Raw genomic sequence first — 17,919 nt, forward strand, 5'->3', positions numbered from 1 at the left:
CAAACAAAAAACCCCCAACTCCTTCCAAGCTAAGTTATGCAAGGCCGTGTGGTACAAACACCCATGGAGTTTGCATGCCGGTGTGCTGGAACACGTTTGATAGTGGGGATCACATATGAGCTAAGCATGACACACGCAGAGATGGGAGATGAAGCGCGTCAGTCATTTAGGCTTCTGCTCTTTCCATATGGGAAGATTGGCTGCTTGTTGCCTTGTAAGATTATCTCGGGCGGAAAACTCATTCTGTTTTGGGATATTTTCTTAGCGATTTAGGAAGCTGTGTACACTGCAGGGCGTGTCTGCTGACGTCAAGCCCATGACTCAGCTTCACTCAACTCTCTTGGCCTGACAGTATATTAAAGGCTCCGAAGGCGAGGAAACGAACAGCAGCTCCACGGGGAAACCTCAGGCACAAAAATCACCAGCGCTGAGAGGGACGTGTCCCGAGCCACCTTGATCTCGCAGGCTCTTCGCGATGAGGCCTCCAGTGTTCCTGCTCGTCCCTTTGCTGTGCCTGGCCAGAGCGGCTCCGCAAGGTGAGTGCCGGGAGCAAGGAGACTTGCCCTGGGTTCACGTGGGAACGGCTCGGTGCCGTTTTATTCACACCCTGCCCTGCTCCATTTGTTTCTTGTGGGGATCATGGTGCTGGCTGGCTGAAGAACCAGATCACACCGCTCTGGAGTCGTTCTCCAAGCATGGTTGGGGGGCTAGAGCACGGCAGTGGGGAGACATGGATTCTGGTCCTCGTCTCGGGCAAATCACAGAGCCCCCGTTTCCCTCTGCCAGCCTTTCTATCTCCTTTAGACAGACTGTGAGCTCTCAGGCCTGGGCACAACGGGGCTCAAGGTGGCAGATATAATAACTATATTGCAAAGGAGGCATGTGGGATCTCTAGGGAAACCGCCTCTGCTTTAGGGAGAGATCCCCCGCACTCCCCAGTTCCTAACAGCCACGCCATATGCTTCCAATTTCCTGTCCACTTGTTTAGTTCCCGAGCTGCTGACTTGGGGAAGGAGGGTGTCTCCCAGTTACCAACCTTTCGCCTGCATTTGGCTAGGACAGACTCTTCCCGAAAGGGACTGTAGCGCAGAAAACTAGGGAACAGCCAGTCCCGGCCGTGCCTTTAGAGATAATAGTCTGATGGGGGGCGAATGCCTGGCTGCGGGGGAGGCTCTACGCTGAGGTCACCTGTTTGAATCCAGCCCAGGCTGGTAGGGATTGAATGTCTGTTGCTGTTTGGTGGGTCTCAGCCCAGTTCCTGCGAAAGTTTAAACCAACCCTTTGTTGGGAACCTCAGCAGAAATGCCAGCTCTGACTGGGGCCTGGAGGATGAGCGTCCCCCTGTTCCATGGCGACGGGGTCCCTCCAGGACAGGGCCAGGCACATATAGGACGGGAAGCTTGCCCTGCTGGGACACTTGCTCTGTGGTTAGTCACCAGCCTCTCGGTCCCCTTCCTGGAAACTCAGGTGCAGGGCAAGGCAGAGCAAGCCAACCCTGCGGGCCCTTGGGGGGGCCGGGAGCCCCACGCCAGGCAGGAGCATGGGGGTCCTGGTGAGGCTGGTCCCGTTTCCACGGAGACGTCACCTAGCAACACCAGACGGACAGCCTTGTCTCCCACCAGACCAGGACGCGCGGAGGGGTCAGCAGAGGCCTCCTCGGCCTGGGATGCCCTTTTAGCAAGTCTGGAGGCAGAGGGGGCAACAAAAGTGACAAGATTTGGGGGCCTCCAAAATGAGACAACCCTCTCCCCCCCCACCCCATGGGTCAGGTTTTCTGAGATGCACGCTGCACGGCAGCTCCCCACTTTTTGGCAGCTCCAGTCAGACGCCAGGAGCCGCTCCTGAAAAGTTAAGCCCAGGGAAATTGTGCCCCGCGTCGCTGCTAACCGACTCCTATCTTCTTGCAAAGCTTTATCAGCTCTCTGGCGATCCCAGTGGCCTGGGAATCCGTAACCGGAGCTGGGCAGGTTTTGAATCTGGAGCAGGGTCGGCGGGCTCCTGAGCAGGGGTCCAGGTCCCAGAGCGGGTGGGAGAGGCTAAGGCTATGCACTGAGTCGGAGACCCGCGAGCCGCCACGCTAACGAGAGGGCTTGTCCGCGGCAGCAGGTGCCAGGCATCTCAGAGGGGTTGGCGCGTGGGGCACGAGCCCCCCGGCACCGCGGCAGCGCTCTCTGGTTAGCAGACCAGTTGGATCAGAGCTGGCGCGGGTACGTCTCCAAGGAACGCCCCCCCCGGCTGGGATCGGGAAGGGCCGCGCCGCCAGCGTCCCCTCCCGGAGTAAGAAGCAGAAGGTTCCTGGCCACCACTGCTCTGTTTGCTCGGGTTAAATAAGAGTTTAGTGGTTTTTCCAACCGGTCCTTTGGCGGGTTTGAAGAGATCTGCCGAGCCCTTGGCACGCAGCTAGGAAAAAGTCAGGTTCACCCGAGGTTCACAGGCAAGTGTCCCGAGGGGACGTTTGGGGGGGTAAAAGGGCTATGCTGGTGACCCAGAGACCCCGGTGCCAACAAGCTTAATGCCCAGGCAGGGACGGGTCGTGCCAGCCAGCTTCCTGGCTGCTCCTGTTGTGACCCTGATTGGCCGAGCTCCTGTGCAAACACAGTGGTTTATTGAGGTGCCTTGGCTCGCTTGGAGATTGACAAAGTTATTTAAGTGCCTAAAGATGCAGGTGGCAGCCAAGTAAGATTTGTGAAAGTACCCTGCTTTGGTGCCCTACTCCCTTTGATAGTCATTCAGGGGCTATTGTAAATTCCACTCCATGCCTTTGGCGTCTAGTCCTGTTTTTGCCACGCTGGTCTCTCTCTCTTAGATACTTATCTGGCCCCATCACTGAGCACAACACAGTCTTTAATGGATTTATCCTCATGTGCTCCTGTGGGGTAGCACTGGGCTATGATCCCCATTGAACAGGTGGGGAAACTGAGGCACAGAGCAACTAAGTGACTTGCCCAGGGTCAGACAGGGAGTCTGTGTCAGAGCAGGGAATGGAACGCTGGTTTCCTAAGTCCAAGACTTGAGCCCACCCTCCCTCTCCTGACTGAAGGGCAGTCCTACGTGGCTGGCCCCCATGTCATTGAAATTGTGACCTGAACGCCCCAGCCCAGGGCCTGGGTTCCCCCCTCTCATTCTGCGGTTTGCATTATCGCCTGCTAAGTATCTCTCCGCTCCTTATCTCAGGTAGCAGCTCCACAACCTTCCCGTGCTTCCTGATCCCACCTCAGGAATTTCTTAAATAAATTTCTCCTGGCTGGGCTGGCTCGTTGCAGTCTCCCGAAAGTCTAAGTGCAAATAACCCCCAGCTGGACAAACTGAGCGCAGAGAAATCAAGGCGGCCCAGCAACAGCCAAAGACAGGGCATGGTAAAGGCAAAGGAACCTGGCTAGCTCTCCTATGATTGGTGTGTGGAGGCCCCAATGTGTTAGGTGCTGTACAGGTACCCAGGAAGAGACAGGGCCTTATGAAACATGCACTGAATGTTCCCCAGGTGGTTCTGTGTACAGCTCCTAACATAATAATGAAGCCCGGGTCCATGACTGGCGTGCTTAGGTGCTACAAATAAATAAGTCAGGATCATTGTCCCCCATGTTACAGATGGGGAAACTGAGGCGCGGAGTAGGGAAGTGACTCTCCCAGGGTCATGCAGCGAGTCAGTGACAGACCTGGGAATAGAACCAAGGAGTCCTGACTCTGGCTACAGTAACAGTTAGAAGAGAGGTAATTGCTAGTCCACAGTTGAGTGCCCTGTCAATCCCAACACCAAAGTGCTAAACTATGGGTAATTTAAAAAAAAAGAATCTCATGCTTCGGGGTATAAAATGATCACTGCTGGGGTCAGGAAGGCAGCCCCCTGTTCTGTGTATGCAGCATGGCACAGCTGGGCCTATGCATTGTGGTAGCTGTTATTGGCCGCTGCCAGGGACATGATCCAGGGCTGGGTGCACCACGGGTCTGAACTGGCATGGTGGTTCCCATGTCGCCCGTGTTCTGCCCCAAACCAACTAGTAACTAAGTCCATAGCTTCCAGGCGTACTTTAGGCAGTTGTATACTATACGTACCCATCTCTCTAGGTTCTTGTCTGGTGCCCATCATTGCGGCATCTGTTCACCTCAGTAGAATCGTTACTTTGGAATCAGCAAGTGGGGTTTAATTCCTTCCCCCTCCCCTCCCCTCCCCCCAGGAAAGTCTCATACCCTGTGGTCATGAGCGGTTCCAAAGGGACGGGTTACCTGCATGAGGGCCTTGGCCGGAGGGCATCTGGGGGGCATCTCAGCATGTGTGTGGGTGAGAAATGGAAGCAATAGGATAAAATTCAGTCTGAGTAGCGGGAGACCCTTCCGAGTAGGGAGGTCTCCGGCTGCGGGAGCCCCAGTGCTTGGGTCATTTTAGAATGGATGGGACTGAGCCCCAGAGACTAGAACAGAGAATCAATCCTGCACGTGTCACTACGCTAACAAGGTTACAGTAGCTGAGCTCAGGGCCCCCTTGTGCCAGGTGCTTCACAGACACACACAGAGACAGTCCCTGCCCTGTTGGGCTCACAGTCTACCTGGAGAAAGGGTGGGAGAAAGCCAGGGTTATTCTGTCCATTTTACAGGTGATAATATTAATGCTTCGCTCTTACATGACATTTCTCATCAGCAGATCTCAAAGTGCTTTACAAAGGAGGTCAGTGTCATCACCCCCATCTTACAGGGTAGAAACTGAGGCACGGGGAGGGGAAGTGGCTTGCCCAGGGTCACCCAGTAGGTCAGTGGCAGAGCCAGGATAGATTGTAGGTCTCTTGAATCCTAGCCCAATGCGCTATCCGCTATGCCACACTTCCTCCCTAATAAGGAGAAACTGAGGCATACAGCAATCACATGACTCGCTCATGGCCACATGGACAGCTGGTGGCAGAGCCAAGAATCCAGGTCTCCTGAGTCCCCATATCCAGTGCTCTCACCACAAGGCTTTTCCCATCACTACCTGCTGTGAATATCTCCTACTCCCCCATGTCAGTCTCCCCCCTCCACGCAGCATAGCTCAGCTCTGTTTGCAGTCTCCGGTTCAGACGGTCTCTAAAATGTTTATCTGCCATTCGTGGTTGCCATATCTGCTTGTGTCAATAGGAGATTCCATCTTGCTAATTGTGGTTTGGCTTTGGGGCCCTAAAGATGACACGCCCAAAAGCTTTGTATTCAATAATGGTTTCTTACACAACAGGCCTTTTGGCATTTTTGCTTTTGGAAAAATCCTGGCAGGGTCTTTTGCTTAGTTCAGGTTTCAGAGTAGCAGCCGTGTTCGTCTGTATTCACAAAAAGAACAGGAGGACTTGTGGCACCTTAGAGACTAACAAATTTATTTGAGCATAAGCTTTCGTGAGCTACAGCTCACTTCATCGGATGCATTCATCGGATGCATTCCGATGAAGTGAGCTGTAGCTCACGAAAGCTTATGCTCAAATAAATTTGTTAGTCTCTAAGGTGCCACAAGTCCTCCTGTTCTTTTTGCCTAGTTCAGTGGTTTTCAGTCTGTCCTCCGAGGATCCCTGGCGGCCTGCAGACCATGTTGAACTTTTCCAAAGGGGGCTGCTCCTGCATTTGACATTTTTTAGGGGTCTGCAAATGAAAAAAGGTTGAAAACTGCTGGCCTTGCTGATTGTCTTGTATCTGTTATCTCAGGCTCTGGTCCTGTGCCCTTGGACTGTGAGCGTTTTGTGTCAGTGTAGCCTGCAGGACTGGACCTAAATTCAGAAAATTCCTAGATTCCAAGGCCAGAAGGTACCATTGTGATCATCTAGTCTGACCTCCTGGATAACACCCGCCAGAGAATTTCATCCAGTTACCCCTGTATTGATCCCAGTAACTTGCATTTGACTAAAGCATCTGGCAGAAAGGCAAGTCTGGATTTGGATCAATGTATCTATTTGCTGTATTGACGCGCTCTCGTTGCTTTCTGATCTCTGCACCATCTTGGATTTAAAAACATGCAGCTCTCTGGCAGGGCCTGGTTCAGTCCCCAGTCACGGCTGACACGGAGGTCATTGTATAAACCCTTATGCCCACGCTTAACTTTACTCATGCGAGGAATCTCACCGGGTTCCTTACATCACTGAGCTCAATGGGATGACTCAGGAGTCAGGGTGCATGCAGGATACTTCACCCTTAGGGAAGGGGCATGGCCATGGAGGAATCCATCCAAAGCCCCAGTCAGCTCTAGTGAGGTGCCAGCTTTCCGTTTCCGTGCCTCCCTTGTCTTCGGTGAACCCCGTTTTCTCAGGACATGGCTGATCCTAGCCATAACCTCCTTGGGGGAGGGAAGATGTAGGCCTTGTGTGTCTTTGAGACAAAGGGGAGAGGGGTGAGAAGCCAACATCCCCGGTTTGCAATGGGCAGTTCAGTGCAAATGTTAACACGGAGCTGGGAACTCCTGGATTCTCATCCCCTAAGTGACACTGTGATTGACTGGCAGGGCCAGAGGGCCTGGCTTTCCACCCCACGCCCCCCACCCCCACCGGGAAGATACTCACTGTTTTCAGCACAGGGGGAAGGCGGGTTAGGTAATATTTGCTCAGGGAATGGGAGATAATCGCTGTCTAAGTGCAAAGCATCATGCGATCCCCAGGGGGAGGGCGGGGATAGTAAGGCAAAGCAGGTTGGACCAGTTTGTTTGCAGAGACGGGCATGCTTGGATCCGTTATTACAGTAGCACCTATAGGCCCCAAGACAGATTAGGGCCCTCGGGGCGCTGCACAGACCCAGAGTGATAAGTTTATAATCTAAGTAGATGACTGGTGAGAGGCAGAACAGAGCCAGCACATGACTTGCCTGAAATCTCAGTCCTGCCTCAATGCAGTGGGCTGGACTTGATGCCTTTGCAAGGTCTCTTCCAGCCTGGGTTCCTACAGTTCGATGCACCCACGCAGCAGGTGCGTGACAGGACCGGGAATCTAGAACCCAGCTCTCTAGGTTGTTAGGCCATTTACCCATTGGGCAACGCTGCCAGCAGCCTTTTGGCTCCCACTAGCTATAGATCTGCTTTGTTATTAATTGAGTGAAAATATGTGAGCGGTTGAGTAAGGGAGGCCTCTGTAGAGGAACAAAGGGGTTTGCCTCCCAGGAACAGAACCAGTTCCCTCTGTCAGAGGTTAGTAGCTGAGGCTTCAGGGGACTGAAAACTGCTGCACAGGAGGGATTCTCTCATGGATTTAGGGCCAGACCCTGCTCCTTTTGCAGTCGATAGGAGTTTTGCCGTTGGCTTTCGTGGACTCTTAGAGCTGGCTGGAAAAAGGGCTTTTTCCCCCACAGAAAATCTCGACTTTTTGGTGCAAAGCTGCAAAAATTTTGATTTGAAAATGGTGCCCCGGTGCCTCATGGGAGTTGTAGTTTTGGTGCGTCAAGCGCCTACTCCCAGCTGGACTACATCTCCCAGGATGCACCACAGTGCAGCCACGCTGAGCCACCCATGATGCACCCTGGGAGTCCCGCTCCCCCCCTGGCTACGGAAGGGGTAGTCTGGCTGGGGACCTGGCCCACGGAGGAGGAAGAGGGCATTCAGCGCCCAGACCGCAAATCCCATGAGGCACTGCTACAGCATTTCCAAATTGAATTTTCTGCTGACTTTGCTGTTTTTCGGGTGCTGCCTGGGCCATTGGCGTGCCCTCGGGCTCTCCTGTTCTCCGCCTGCGGTGCACGGCAGGTTGCTCTCCTGGGGACGGAAATGTTTAGTTGAGCTGGAGTCGCTGGCGCAGGCAAGGGGTTGCAGGGTGAAATGTGCTGCCCTGTGTCCCACGGGAAGTCAGGTGAGATGCCTGGATGGTCACTTCTGACCGTACGCTCGGCGCAGTCCTGCCCTTTGCTTCTCCTTCCCCTGCCGGTGCCCCTCAATCCCGACCCGCAGCCCCAGCTAGCCCAGCCCTGGGCTCCCCCCATCCCCCAGCTCTGCCGGTGCCCCTCAGTCCCGACCCGCAGCCCCCTGCTGTCCCCGCCCTGGGCTCCCCACACACCGCTCCGCCACTGGTCCTCAGTCCCTCCCCGCAGCCCCCTGCTATCCTAGCCTGTGCTCGCTGCTCAGGGTGAGTGGGTGGATTAACCTGTGACTAATGCAGGCCTGGTTAAGGTTTGCCATAGCTGGGTTATCTCCTCATCCTCTGTCTGACTATGCTGATTACCAGCCACTTTTCCAGGAATGGGGATTAACAGCATTTAAGTGGGGATGGGCCCAGAGCTGGGGTTGCGGGAAGGCTGGCGTCACACCATCACTCGCTCTGAGGTCCCCTGGGTCCTGTCCATAGGGTGACCAGATAGCAAGTGTGAAAAATTGGGACACTTTTTGTTTCTGGATAGCAGGGGTGTATAGTTGTATATCTGAGATAAAGCCCCTAATATGATTGGGGACGGTCCCATTAATATGGGGATGTCTGGTCACCCTGTTGCCAGTTCTGGCAGTTTCATTGCAAATGTCACCATCGTTGGTGTTTTCCATAAAGCCCCAGTTCCTGGAGTCCTGGGATTATGGGAGAGTCTCTGCTTTTTTTTTTTTTTTTTTTTTTTTTAATAAGAAAGTTTCTAACCCTGGTGGTTGGGAGAGAGGCAGGAAAACATGACCCCAGTGGTTAAGCTTTACAGCCAAAAGGGACAATTAACTTGGCTGGCCCCTCCTGGCCTCGGTGCAAAATGCTGATGAGGGGACCTCAGTGTCACAGGGCTGGCATCTTCCGAGAGCTGGAGATTTTCTCAAAGCCGGAGCTCCTGGAGTCAGGGGATTTCAGTTAGCGTTTTTGTATGGCCCAGGGCTTAGGGCACTTGCTAGAACGTGGGAAACCCCGGGTCAGTTCCTTACTCTGCCACAGACCCCTTGTGTGACCTTAGCCTCTGCACCTCAGTTTCCCCAGCTGTACAATGGGGGTGACAGCCCTGCCCTGCTTTGCGGGGCCATTGTGAGGATAAATACAGTAACCTACTGAGGAAAAGGCTGTGTAAGAGCAAGGGATGACTCTTACTCAGCTTCTAGCTTTGCGGGCACAGAGAAAAGTTGCAGAGCAGGACCCCTGAGGGCTCTGGCCCCAGACCACCGAGAAAGGGAACCCCCCGCCCCGTTAGATCTTGTGGTTTCTGAGCCAGACACCTGATCTCCTTGGCCGCTCGGGGCTAGCATGGTGGCGCTGGGTCCAGCTTTGTTGTTCCTCTCCCAGATGGCCAAGAGGAGGTGCCCTTCGCAACAGCCGAGGACCTGGACCAGAGCGAAGTGATCCCGGAGCTGTTGGACTTGGAGCAAAGTGAGTCAGGAGGAGGGCGCTGGCCCTTCCAACTCCTCCCGCCCTGTGCGGCGGGTTCCACTGGGTGACACCGGCCCTGGCTGGGGAATCCCAGGGGGAAGGAGCAAGCACTGTGCAAACTTGCGGGTGAGAGAGATAGTGGGGGAAGAGCATCCAGGCCATGCCAAATGCTCCCCTCCCCGCCCCCGATAACCTGGGGCCCTGGCTCTGTCCAAAGGGGCTGGGATCTAGCCACGCTACCCTGCTCCGTGGGCTCGCTCCCCTGCTTCATTAAGGGCAGTGGATCCAGTTTAGGTCCAGTCCTGGCTCCGTCTAGCACCAGCCCGGCCTGTGATGAGCGCACGCTTCTTTGGGGCCAGAGCCGGGAGCAGCATCCCAATGTGACTGGGCCAGAGCCATACCAACCTCCCACCACAGAGCGCACCTGAGCTCCCGGCCACCCCCACTGATGTGCACCCCCTCTGGGGTGGAGCTCAGCAGCTGTTGGCCAGGGATTTAGGGAGGCTGACGGATTTGGCCAGGAGCCCAGGGTGGCCTCAGACGACCGCTTCCTGAAGGGTGGTCTCCCGTCCTAGTTTAGCTGAGGAGAGCAAAGCTGCAGGCACGTGTTTGCTTCCTCCCAACGTGAACCGGGAATGGGACAGGCTGACGAGACCCCTGGGGGGACTGGATGGGGCCTTGTCCTGATTGCAGGCTTGTGAACTTGCTCTCCCTCTGCCCTAGGGCCCGTTGCCCCCTTCCTGGTCCGTGGAGCGCCTTGGGCTGGGGCGGACGTGCTGCATGCCAAAGTCGAAGGCCCTGGTCTCACCACCTGCGGCGACGGCCCCTCCTGCCAGGTCCAGCCCTGGGGTCACAACCTGGATGACTTCCCACCGGGCCGCCCCAGCGCCAGCAACATTGACAACATCTGCCTGGAGGGGAGGAAGAAGGCGTCGTACGGGCCCACGAACCTGCCCCAGACAGGGTTCTCCCACCTCAAGCGCCAAGGTGATGCCCTCAACTTCCTGGAGGCCAGCCGGGAGCGGTGCTGCCCTCGGCCTGAGCGTCTGAGCTGCATGGAGAGCGCGGTGAGTCCCTGCACTAGGCTCTTGGCTCGAGCTGCCCCGCGGAGCCGCTGTGTTACAGCAGCACCCGGCTGAGCTATGGGGAGGCGGTACGTCCATACACCTGGGAGAGACGGTCCCTGCCCCGCAGGCCAAAGAGACAAAGGGCAGGAGGGGAAACTGAGGCACGGGGGTGGGAGTGACATGGCCGGAGTCAGTGGCAGAGCCAGCAACTAAACCCAGCTCTCCTAAGTCCCGGCCTGTTGCCCTAATCACGAGGCCGCGCTGCCCCCCTCTCAAGGAAGGATGCTGTCAGGGGAGAGCTGATGGCTCAGAAAACGGTCCCAGCCATCCCGAGTGGAGGGGTCTTCCCCCACTGGGAGACCTACAGCCACTCACGGGGCTGGCGATAGGGCCTGGAGAGCCAGGCCTGGGTCCCCAGGGCGGGCACAGCACGGGCACTGCGGCATTCCCTGGCGGGGGACCCCTCTCGCTATGCCAGGGGAGCGCCGTCTCCCGGTTCCATTCAGCCCTCGCCCTCTGGGCCGTGGCTGCAGGCCAGGGGCGATTGTGTTGGCTGCGAGCCGGACAGAGACCCGGCAAACGCAGCCCAGCAGCCGCCCGCCGCTGATGGAGGGTAAGCTGGCCACCTGGAGGGCAAAGTGCCGGTCGCCCCGAGCCGGGACTGGTTCTGGGGTGGATGGGAGGGGCTCTGGGCCCCCGCCGGGATGTCCCACTGACTCCCTCCCTCCCACAGTGGAAGGAAGCCCTGGAGCAATTCTGCGACCACGAGTTCACCGTGAAGACCAAACCCTACCATTGCTGCAAGCGGGCGGGCGCCGACCGGGAGCTGTGCTTCACCAGCGAGGCCCCGAACCCCGGCTACCTGCCTATCGACGCCAGCGCCGTGCCCCCCCAGATCCTGCCCGCCCAGCCCGGCGCCAGGCTGGGGCCCAGGCTGCCTGAGGTCTCCTTCCCGCCCGGCGAGCCCACCTCCAGCAACATCAGGAACATCTGCAGGCTGCGCAAGTTCCGGCCCGTCCACGCGCCCAGCGCCATCCCCACCACGGGCTACAGCTGGCTCCAGCACCAGGCCCGCACCACCACCCGCATGGAGAGCGACTTCAGGAAGTGCTGCAAGAATGAGAACGTCAACTGTGCTCACATTGCGGTGAGGCGGCGGGGCTCGGCGCGCGGCTGCGGGGGACAAGCCCAAGGGAGCGGGGCAGGAGAAGCCAATCCCAAGGGGCCATTGGCCGGGGGGGGAGTTTTCCCAGGCCCAGCCTCCCTGGCACTGTCAGTCTGTGTTCTGTCCCCGGGGGGCAATGGGGTCTGTTACATTATGTTCTCTCCCTCCCCCCGGGCCCTATTTCCATGTAAAGCCCAGGGCTGGGCCAGAGGGGGCTCTGCCTGGCTCATTTCTGTTCTGGCAGCAGCAGGAAGGACTGGGGGGGGGCAGGCTGGCTGCAGCCCCTCCCCGGCTGTCTCTCTGTGCTGGGTACAGATCAGGCACTAAACAAACGGGATCCCCGGAGCTTTCCAGGCACCGGGAATATTCGGGGGCTTTCAGTCGCACCTGGAGGGCCCCGACTTGAGCTCAGGGCCCCACGGTGCCGCCCAGCCACGGAGACAGTCCCCGCCCCAAAGAGTTCAGCCTATGGCTAGACATAGGCAGGGTTATTATCCGAGCCCCGGCTGGCAAAGTGACTTGCCCAGGCTGACCCATCAGGGCAGCGGCAGAGCTGGGATTAGAACCCAGGCGTCCTGTGTCCCACGCTGCAGCCTTAGCCCATCCTCTGGCACTAGCAGAATTGTGGCCCCGTTCCCTCTGTACATGGCTTCTCTTCCTCTCTCTAGTGGGAGAAGGCCCTGGCTCAGTTCTGCAAGCTGGAGCTGTCCATGAAGACCACACCCCACAAGTGCTGCAAACAGACTGAAGGCAAGGCCAGGTTTAGCTGTTTCTCCAGCCAGGCCCCAAACCCGGCCTACGACAAGGAGATCCAGGCTGTCAGCCTGGGAGAGGTGACCCCAGAGCTCCTGGATATGCTGTGCGGGGAAATGAAGCTCTTCACCAAACAGTGAGTCTGACCTGCTCGGCCAGGGACCCGCAGACATTGACCGAGCCTCCCGGGGAATTAGCTTCCCACGCTGGAAAAGGGGGACACTGAAAAACAAGAGACTTGCCCAAGCTCACAAATGGAACCAGCAGCAGAGCAGAGAACCCAGGAGTTGTCCTGAACTCCTAATCCCCACACGCCCTTCCCAGAGCCAGGAACAGAACCCAGGAGTCCTGACTCCCAGCCCCCTGCTCGACCCACTAGACCCCACTCCCTCCTAGCACTGGGAATAGAACCCAGGAGTCCTGACTCCCAGCCCCCCTGCTCGACCCACTAGACCCCACTCCCTCCTAGCACTGGGAATAGAACCCAGGAGTCCTGGCTCCCAGCCCCCTGCTCAACCCACTAGACCCGTCAGGTAGGCTTGCTGTGACTGTTGCCACCTGTAATGCCCGAGCACGGCAGGGCAGTGGCCTATAGAAAGATAAAGGGGCCCGGGAAGGAGGCAAACCCGGAGAGAATTAGATCATCCAAGCTGCCCTACACATGTCCCGGCTCCTCAAATAAACTGGTTAGTCTCTAAGGTGCCACAAGTACTCCTTTTCTTTCTTGGGCAGGAGAGTTAATCCAGGTGGTGGGAAAGCAGAGGGTTAATCCCTGGGTTAACAGTTGGATTGGCGAGGCTGCAGCGCCACCTTCTGGCTATGATGAGAGGTGCAAATCGCCAGTGGGAGTGCAGGGGGGCCCCCATGGGGTTTTTTCCAGCCACAGTTTGCTCTAATTACAGGCGGCTCGTTTTCAATCCAACTTCGCTCCAGGCGAGCCGGCCAGGCATTCATTATTTAGCCAGAGTAGATTCCCATCCAGCACCTCTCACCCTACGCTCCCCACCACGTGCTCCAGGCTCTGGTGCGAGCCTCACGGTGGGATTTTCCTCGTGCGAGGGGAGTTGCTGACAGTGGGGTTTTGCCTGGAGTGCCATCTGCAGGGACAGAGCCCAGGGTTTGTCCTGGCCCCGTCTGGAGGAACCTGATTATCACTGGTGCAGGGTCTTTGCCCTGTGTCCAAGGAACGGGCCAGACCTCCAGCTGATGTAGGTCAGCGCTGCCCATTTACACCAGGTGGGAATTTGACCCCATTGACTCAACTGAACGTTCTGATGGGGAAACAGGCCAGGAAGATCCCACTTGCTGTCCAAGCCAGGTGGCTCTATGGAACAGCAGTGATCTGGTGAGCAAGGCCCAGGCCAGGGAGCCGAGAGACCTGGGACCTGACTCTCCATTGCATTTACACCAGTGTAAAATGCTGATCTGGTTTGGTAGCATGTTACATGCACTTTGCATTCGCTTGGCAGGGGTGTAAATGACAAGCCCAAGTGCAGTGTGATGGAGAATCTATTCTGGTCTCCGCCCAGGCATCCCTCTGCGACCTTAGGCAAATCACTTAAACTTTCCAGGCCAGATCTTCAGAAGGGTTAAAACTGAAGCTTGTGGAGCGTCACTGAAATCAAACCAGGCGCTTTACAGGCTGTGTATGCTGGGTTCACGCACCCGCCGCCCAAATGCAGCGACCTCTGGGGAGGACTGCGGCAGCTGTTTAACAGCGCACAGCAACGTGATGCTGCGGTTTACAACAGGAAGTGCATAAGAATGCAGCATCCGATTGACTCCACCTGGAGAATTTAGGGAGGCAGGACATAATTCAGCGAGTTAGAATTTAAATGCGGTGTTGGGGTCAGCATCCCAGCTGGATTCTCCGTGACTGCGAAAGATCAGGGTCTTAGTTTCATGTCTCCACCAAAAGGGGGCATCCCTGGCAGCACAGCGCCCTCTAAAGCATGATGCTGGGTATATTCCAGTACTAGCCAAACAGGCTGCTGATTAGCCCAAGCCTTGAGCTCCAGCCATGGGTACAAACCACTCTCTTCCTGTTACTAGGAAACCAATCCCAGACTTGATCCAGAACATGACGGAGCCTTGCTGCAGCCTAAAGGGTGAGGAGAGGACCCAGTGCGCAGAGAAAGAGGTGAGTGCAAGGGAGGGGGGGCTGTGGGTATCAAATAGACCCTGCTGTAGGCACACAACGTGGTGATTAAAAGACTGAGGAACCATGTATCCCAGGCCTTCTGGCATGGCTGCCCTGGGCGGAGAGAGGAAGGATGGTGCAGTGGGCAGTGCGGCTTCTCTGTGACTCCCGAGACCCTGGGTTCAATTCCTGCATTGCCAGACTCCCTGCGTGACCTTGGGCGTGTCACTTTACTCTCTGAGCCTCATCTCTACAGTACGGGTAGCGGTGAGGTCCTGCCTCCCGGCGGGACTGGCAGGGTAAATACCCAGAGGTGCTCGGATACCTGGGTGCTGGAAGCCAGGCAAGGACCTCAGCTAGAAGCAGGGTTCGTAATGGGAGACGTGTCTCGTCGCAAGTCAGAGCTCCACCAAGGTCAAGGACAGCTCAGACCAGCTGAGGGCTGCTCACGTCGGCGTCTCCGTGGGGTGTGAAAACCCACCCCAACGACAGCCAGAGCTGGGCTGACCTCAACCTGGTGCAGACGGTGCTGGGTCGACCACCTCTCCGGGAGCTGGGTTAGTTACAGCCTCTCGGCGTCCGGAGCCGCCGCTGTAGCGGTTTAGGTGTAGACAGACCCCAAGGCTTTGCGTAGTTTGTGCTCTGGGTGGGAAACCCTCCTGTCTCAGTGACTCGTTACCCTGAGGGCTGCCAATGTCATTTCTGCTAAACCAAACTCTGCTCCTACACTGGAGTGAGGGCAGCCGGGTCTGGACCGGCATTGGTTTGGTTCAGGTTGGCTTAAAAAGCACCTTCTCCCCCCGGCCCCCGCAAGAGATCTGGCAGCCCAGGGGCAGTGCATGAATCGCTGCAGCGAAGCAGGAGAAGCTGGAGATCTGGGTGACCTCGTGTAACCCGGTGGCCTGTACCTCCTGCCAGTGCCCCTGGCCGGGCCCCCGCCCCCCGGGCACTAGATCTAGGTGTTAAGGTCGTAGCAGGGTGGCACCACTTTCCCTTGGACTCGCCTGGGCTTGGCAGGAGCCCCACCTTCTCTTCTGATCATAACATCTGGCTGCGAAACCCAGGCCTCCCCCATTTCTGCACAGCGCTCGGGCCCCCCAGTTTCTGGGATCAGAGCTTTGGTTTTCTTTTGTCACAGGGGTTTGAAAATGGGCTCTGGCTGGCTGGGGAAAGGGGGAGGTTGGAGGGGAGCCGCCCTGTGCACTAAATAGCTGGGGGCTTTTCTGTGCAAAGATGAGCCACTGCTTGGGTTATTTTGGGATGGGGTGGGGTGGGGGAAGGGGTGTAATGTGCTGCGAATGCTCCCTTTGTGTGGGGGTGCAGGGAGATTGGTGTTTCAGAGCTCAGGACATGCCCATAACGGGAGGGTGGGGGGAGTTTATCCCCATAGTACAGAGGCAGGAAACTGAGGCACAGAGAAGAGAGATGGCTTGTTCAAGGTCATGCAGTGAGACACTGGTGCCATTGGAAGTAGAACCCAGGAGTCCTGACCCCTCGTGCCCTTGGGTGACTGACTCGCCGCATGTCCCAGGCATCGGCTCTAACCACCTCTGCACCCTGCTCTCCCCAGAAAGCCCGTTCCATCGCCGCCCTGTGCACCACCCAGAAGGACTCCTGGAAGGATAAGGAACAGTGCTGCTCCCAGGAGGAGGGGGGGGACAGAACCTACTGCTTCAATGCCAACTACCTGGACAGCATCTTCCTGGCCAGCACGGGCCCGGGGCAGGTCCCCAGTGAGCCGAGTCCGGCGGTGTAAAAGGACAGAAAGAACCAGAACTGTCTCCCTCGCGCTCTCGTGTATCATTGAGCCCCCTTCTCCTCCACGCTCCCCCCAGCTGTTTCCAATTCCGAGCTAGGTGGCAGCTGGACGTTGCTATCCTGGCCTTCGCTCTCTAAGAATGTGAGCCCCAGTCTTGGTGACGAGATGCTGGAGGGATTCCGCCAGCGCTTGGCTCCCTTCTGGATTGCGTTTTAACGCCGATCCCCCGGGCCCTGGCTCCAGCTGTGTTTCTCTGACCTCGAGGCAGCCAGCCCGAAGCTTCCTTGTCCGTGCTCCAATCCCCATCCCTGGGGGTGGCAGCAACAGATGAGCCCAGGTTCTTGTGTCCCATCCCCCCAGCCCTGTATCCTGCCTGACCCCCCAGCCACGCCTCCGCCCGGCTGCAACCTGTGGCCTTCTCTTCTGCAACACGTATGCAAAAGGCACTTAATGCGGGTTGATTCCTTCACGGAAACAGGAGAGCAAGGAGGGTTTGAGATGGGAGCTGAGTGGGTGGGTTTGGCTGCACCTAACAGCCAGTGCCCCCTACTGGCCGGCTTGGAGCTTTTCGGCGGCGAGATGCAGCCATCCGGGCGGCTGGCTGGCGGCTCTCTCGGCACGTGATACAAAGCAGCAGGCTCCAGCTCTGGCTGGAATCTGCGCTCTGGGGTCCTGGGAGCTGATTCCAAGCAGGGCGCCCAAGGGGAGCTGCAGTTTATGTGGATTCAGCATGAACCAGCCGGTCGGTCTCCTGGAAGAGCCTGGGGTTGGGGTTTTGTGCAGACCAAGCTGGGCGAGAAGCAGGGAGTTGGGGAGCGACAGAGGGGACTAAACACCTGACCTGCTTCTCCTGTGGGCAGCTGGCCCTGTGGCCTCTGCCCCAGGGGCAGCGTAGCTGGGAGAGTCCCTTTGCCCTTTATCCAATTTGCAGCCCTGGGGGGATCCCTTCACCCCCCCACTCTGTGCAGTGGGGGGCCCTGTTCAGCATTCTCCGCTAGTGCCCGAGCTGGCTTTGGGGGTACGCAGGGCAGCGGGATCCTGATCTCCCGCTTCTGGTGGCTCTGTTGTGTCCCCTTGCACTTGCAAGCTGTGTTTGTACCTTAGCCCGGAGACTGTATCAACTCTTCTCTGCCAAAGGCTCTAGGGAGATTCCTAATAAACCTTTTTGATGAACAACCTGGACTCTCTCCCGTCTGTTCCCAGCCACCCTCGGGATTCTAATCCTGCGTCGGCCGCCGATGGGGCTCGGCTTCTAAAGGAACGTGACGCCATGTTTGGCTCTTTGCAAACATCTCACCCCCAGGCGCCCCCTTTCTCCACCCTGCTGGGATGGTGGGGTCCTGTGTGTGTCCCATTCAGTTTGAGGGATTGGGCCTGTTTCTCTGCATCATCCCAGCTGTGGGTGTCATTGTCCCTGACGTTGATGTGGTCGTCCTTAGCGCGAGCCCCGGAATTCCTGCTGCCAGCTGATGCGGGTGGCCGGAGCTGGGGATGGGCAGGGTGTAACTATGGGCAGGGATAGCGAGAGGATGATTGTATTAGGGTGGTGCCAGTTGAGAGCAGGGCCCAGGTGTGCTGGGTGTTGCCCGGACTCAGAGACAGTCTAAACAGACCAAGGGTGGGAGGGAAGAGAGAGCAGGGACGGGACTTGCCCAGGTCACCCAGTGGGTCAGTGGCAGAGCTGCGATTAGAGCCCCCGATTAGAGTGCTCCACCCACTGGACAGCGCTGCCTCGAGCACCATGCGGGACGCCCTGGTGCAGGGAATTGTGGGGTAGCGTT

The 17,919-nt window shown here is 57.3% G+C and overlaps 2 protein-coding genes across 2 annotated transcripts in view; both read left to right on the forward strand.

The window, feature by feature from the left end:
* TARS2 (threonyl-tRNA synthetase 2, mitochondrial) overlaps positions 1–474 on the forward strand; it is a 41,873-nt gene extending 41,399 nt beyond the window's left edge. Inside the window, exon 18 of the mRNA XM_043535423.1 lies at positions 353–474. Coding sequence (XP_043391358.1) covers positions 353–360 — 8 coding nt within the window. The 3' untranslated portion in view covers positions 361–474. The remainder of the gene's footprint in view (positions 1–352) is intronic.
* Positions 395–17,314, forward strand: ECM1 (extracellular matrix protein 1). The gene is made up of 7 exons (XM_007068137.4): positions 395–536; positions 9,171–9,254; positions 9,978–10,321; positions 11,055–11,468; positions 12,155–12,375; positions 14,292–14,379; positions 15,950–17,314. The coding sequence occupies exons 1-7, from the start codon at positions 476–478 to the stop codon at positions 16,133–16,135; spliced, it is 1,398 nt and encodes a 465-aa protein (XP_007068199.2). The 5' UTR covers positions 395–475; the 3' UTR covers positions 16,136–17,314.
* The last annotated feature ends 605 nt before the right edge of the window (positions 17,315–17,919 follow it).

Source organism: Chelonia mydas, chromosome 24, assembly GCF_015237465.2.
Source record: "Chelonia mydas isolate rCheMyd1 chromosome 24, rCheMyd1.pri.v2, whole genome shotgun sequence".
Taxonomy (NCBI): domain Eukaryota; kingdom Metazoa; phylum Chordata; order Testudines; family Cheloniidae; genus Chelonia; species Chelonia mydas.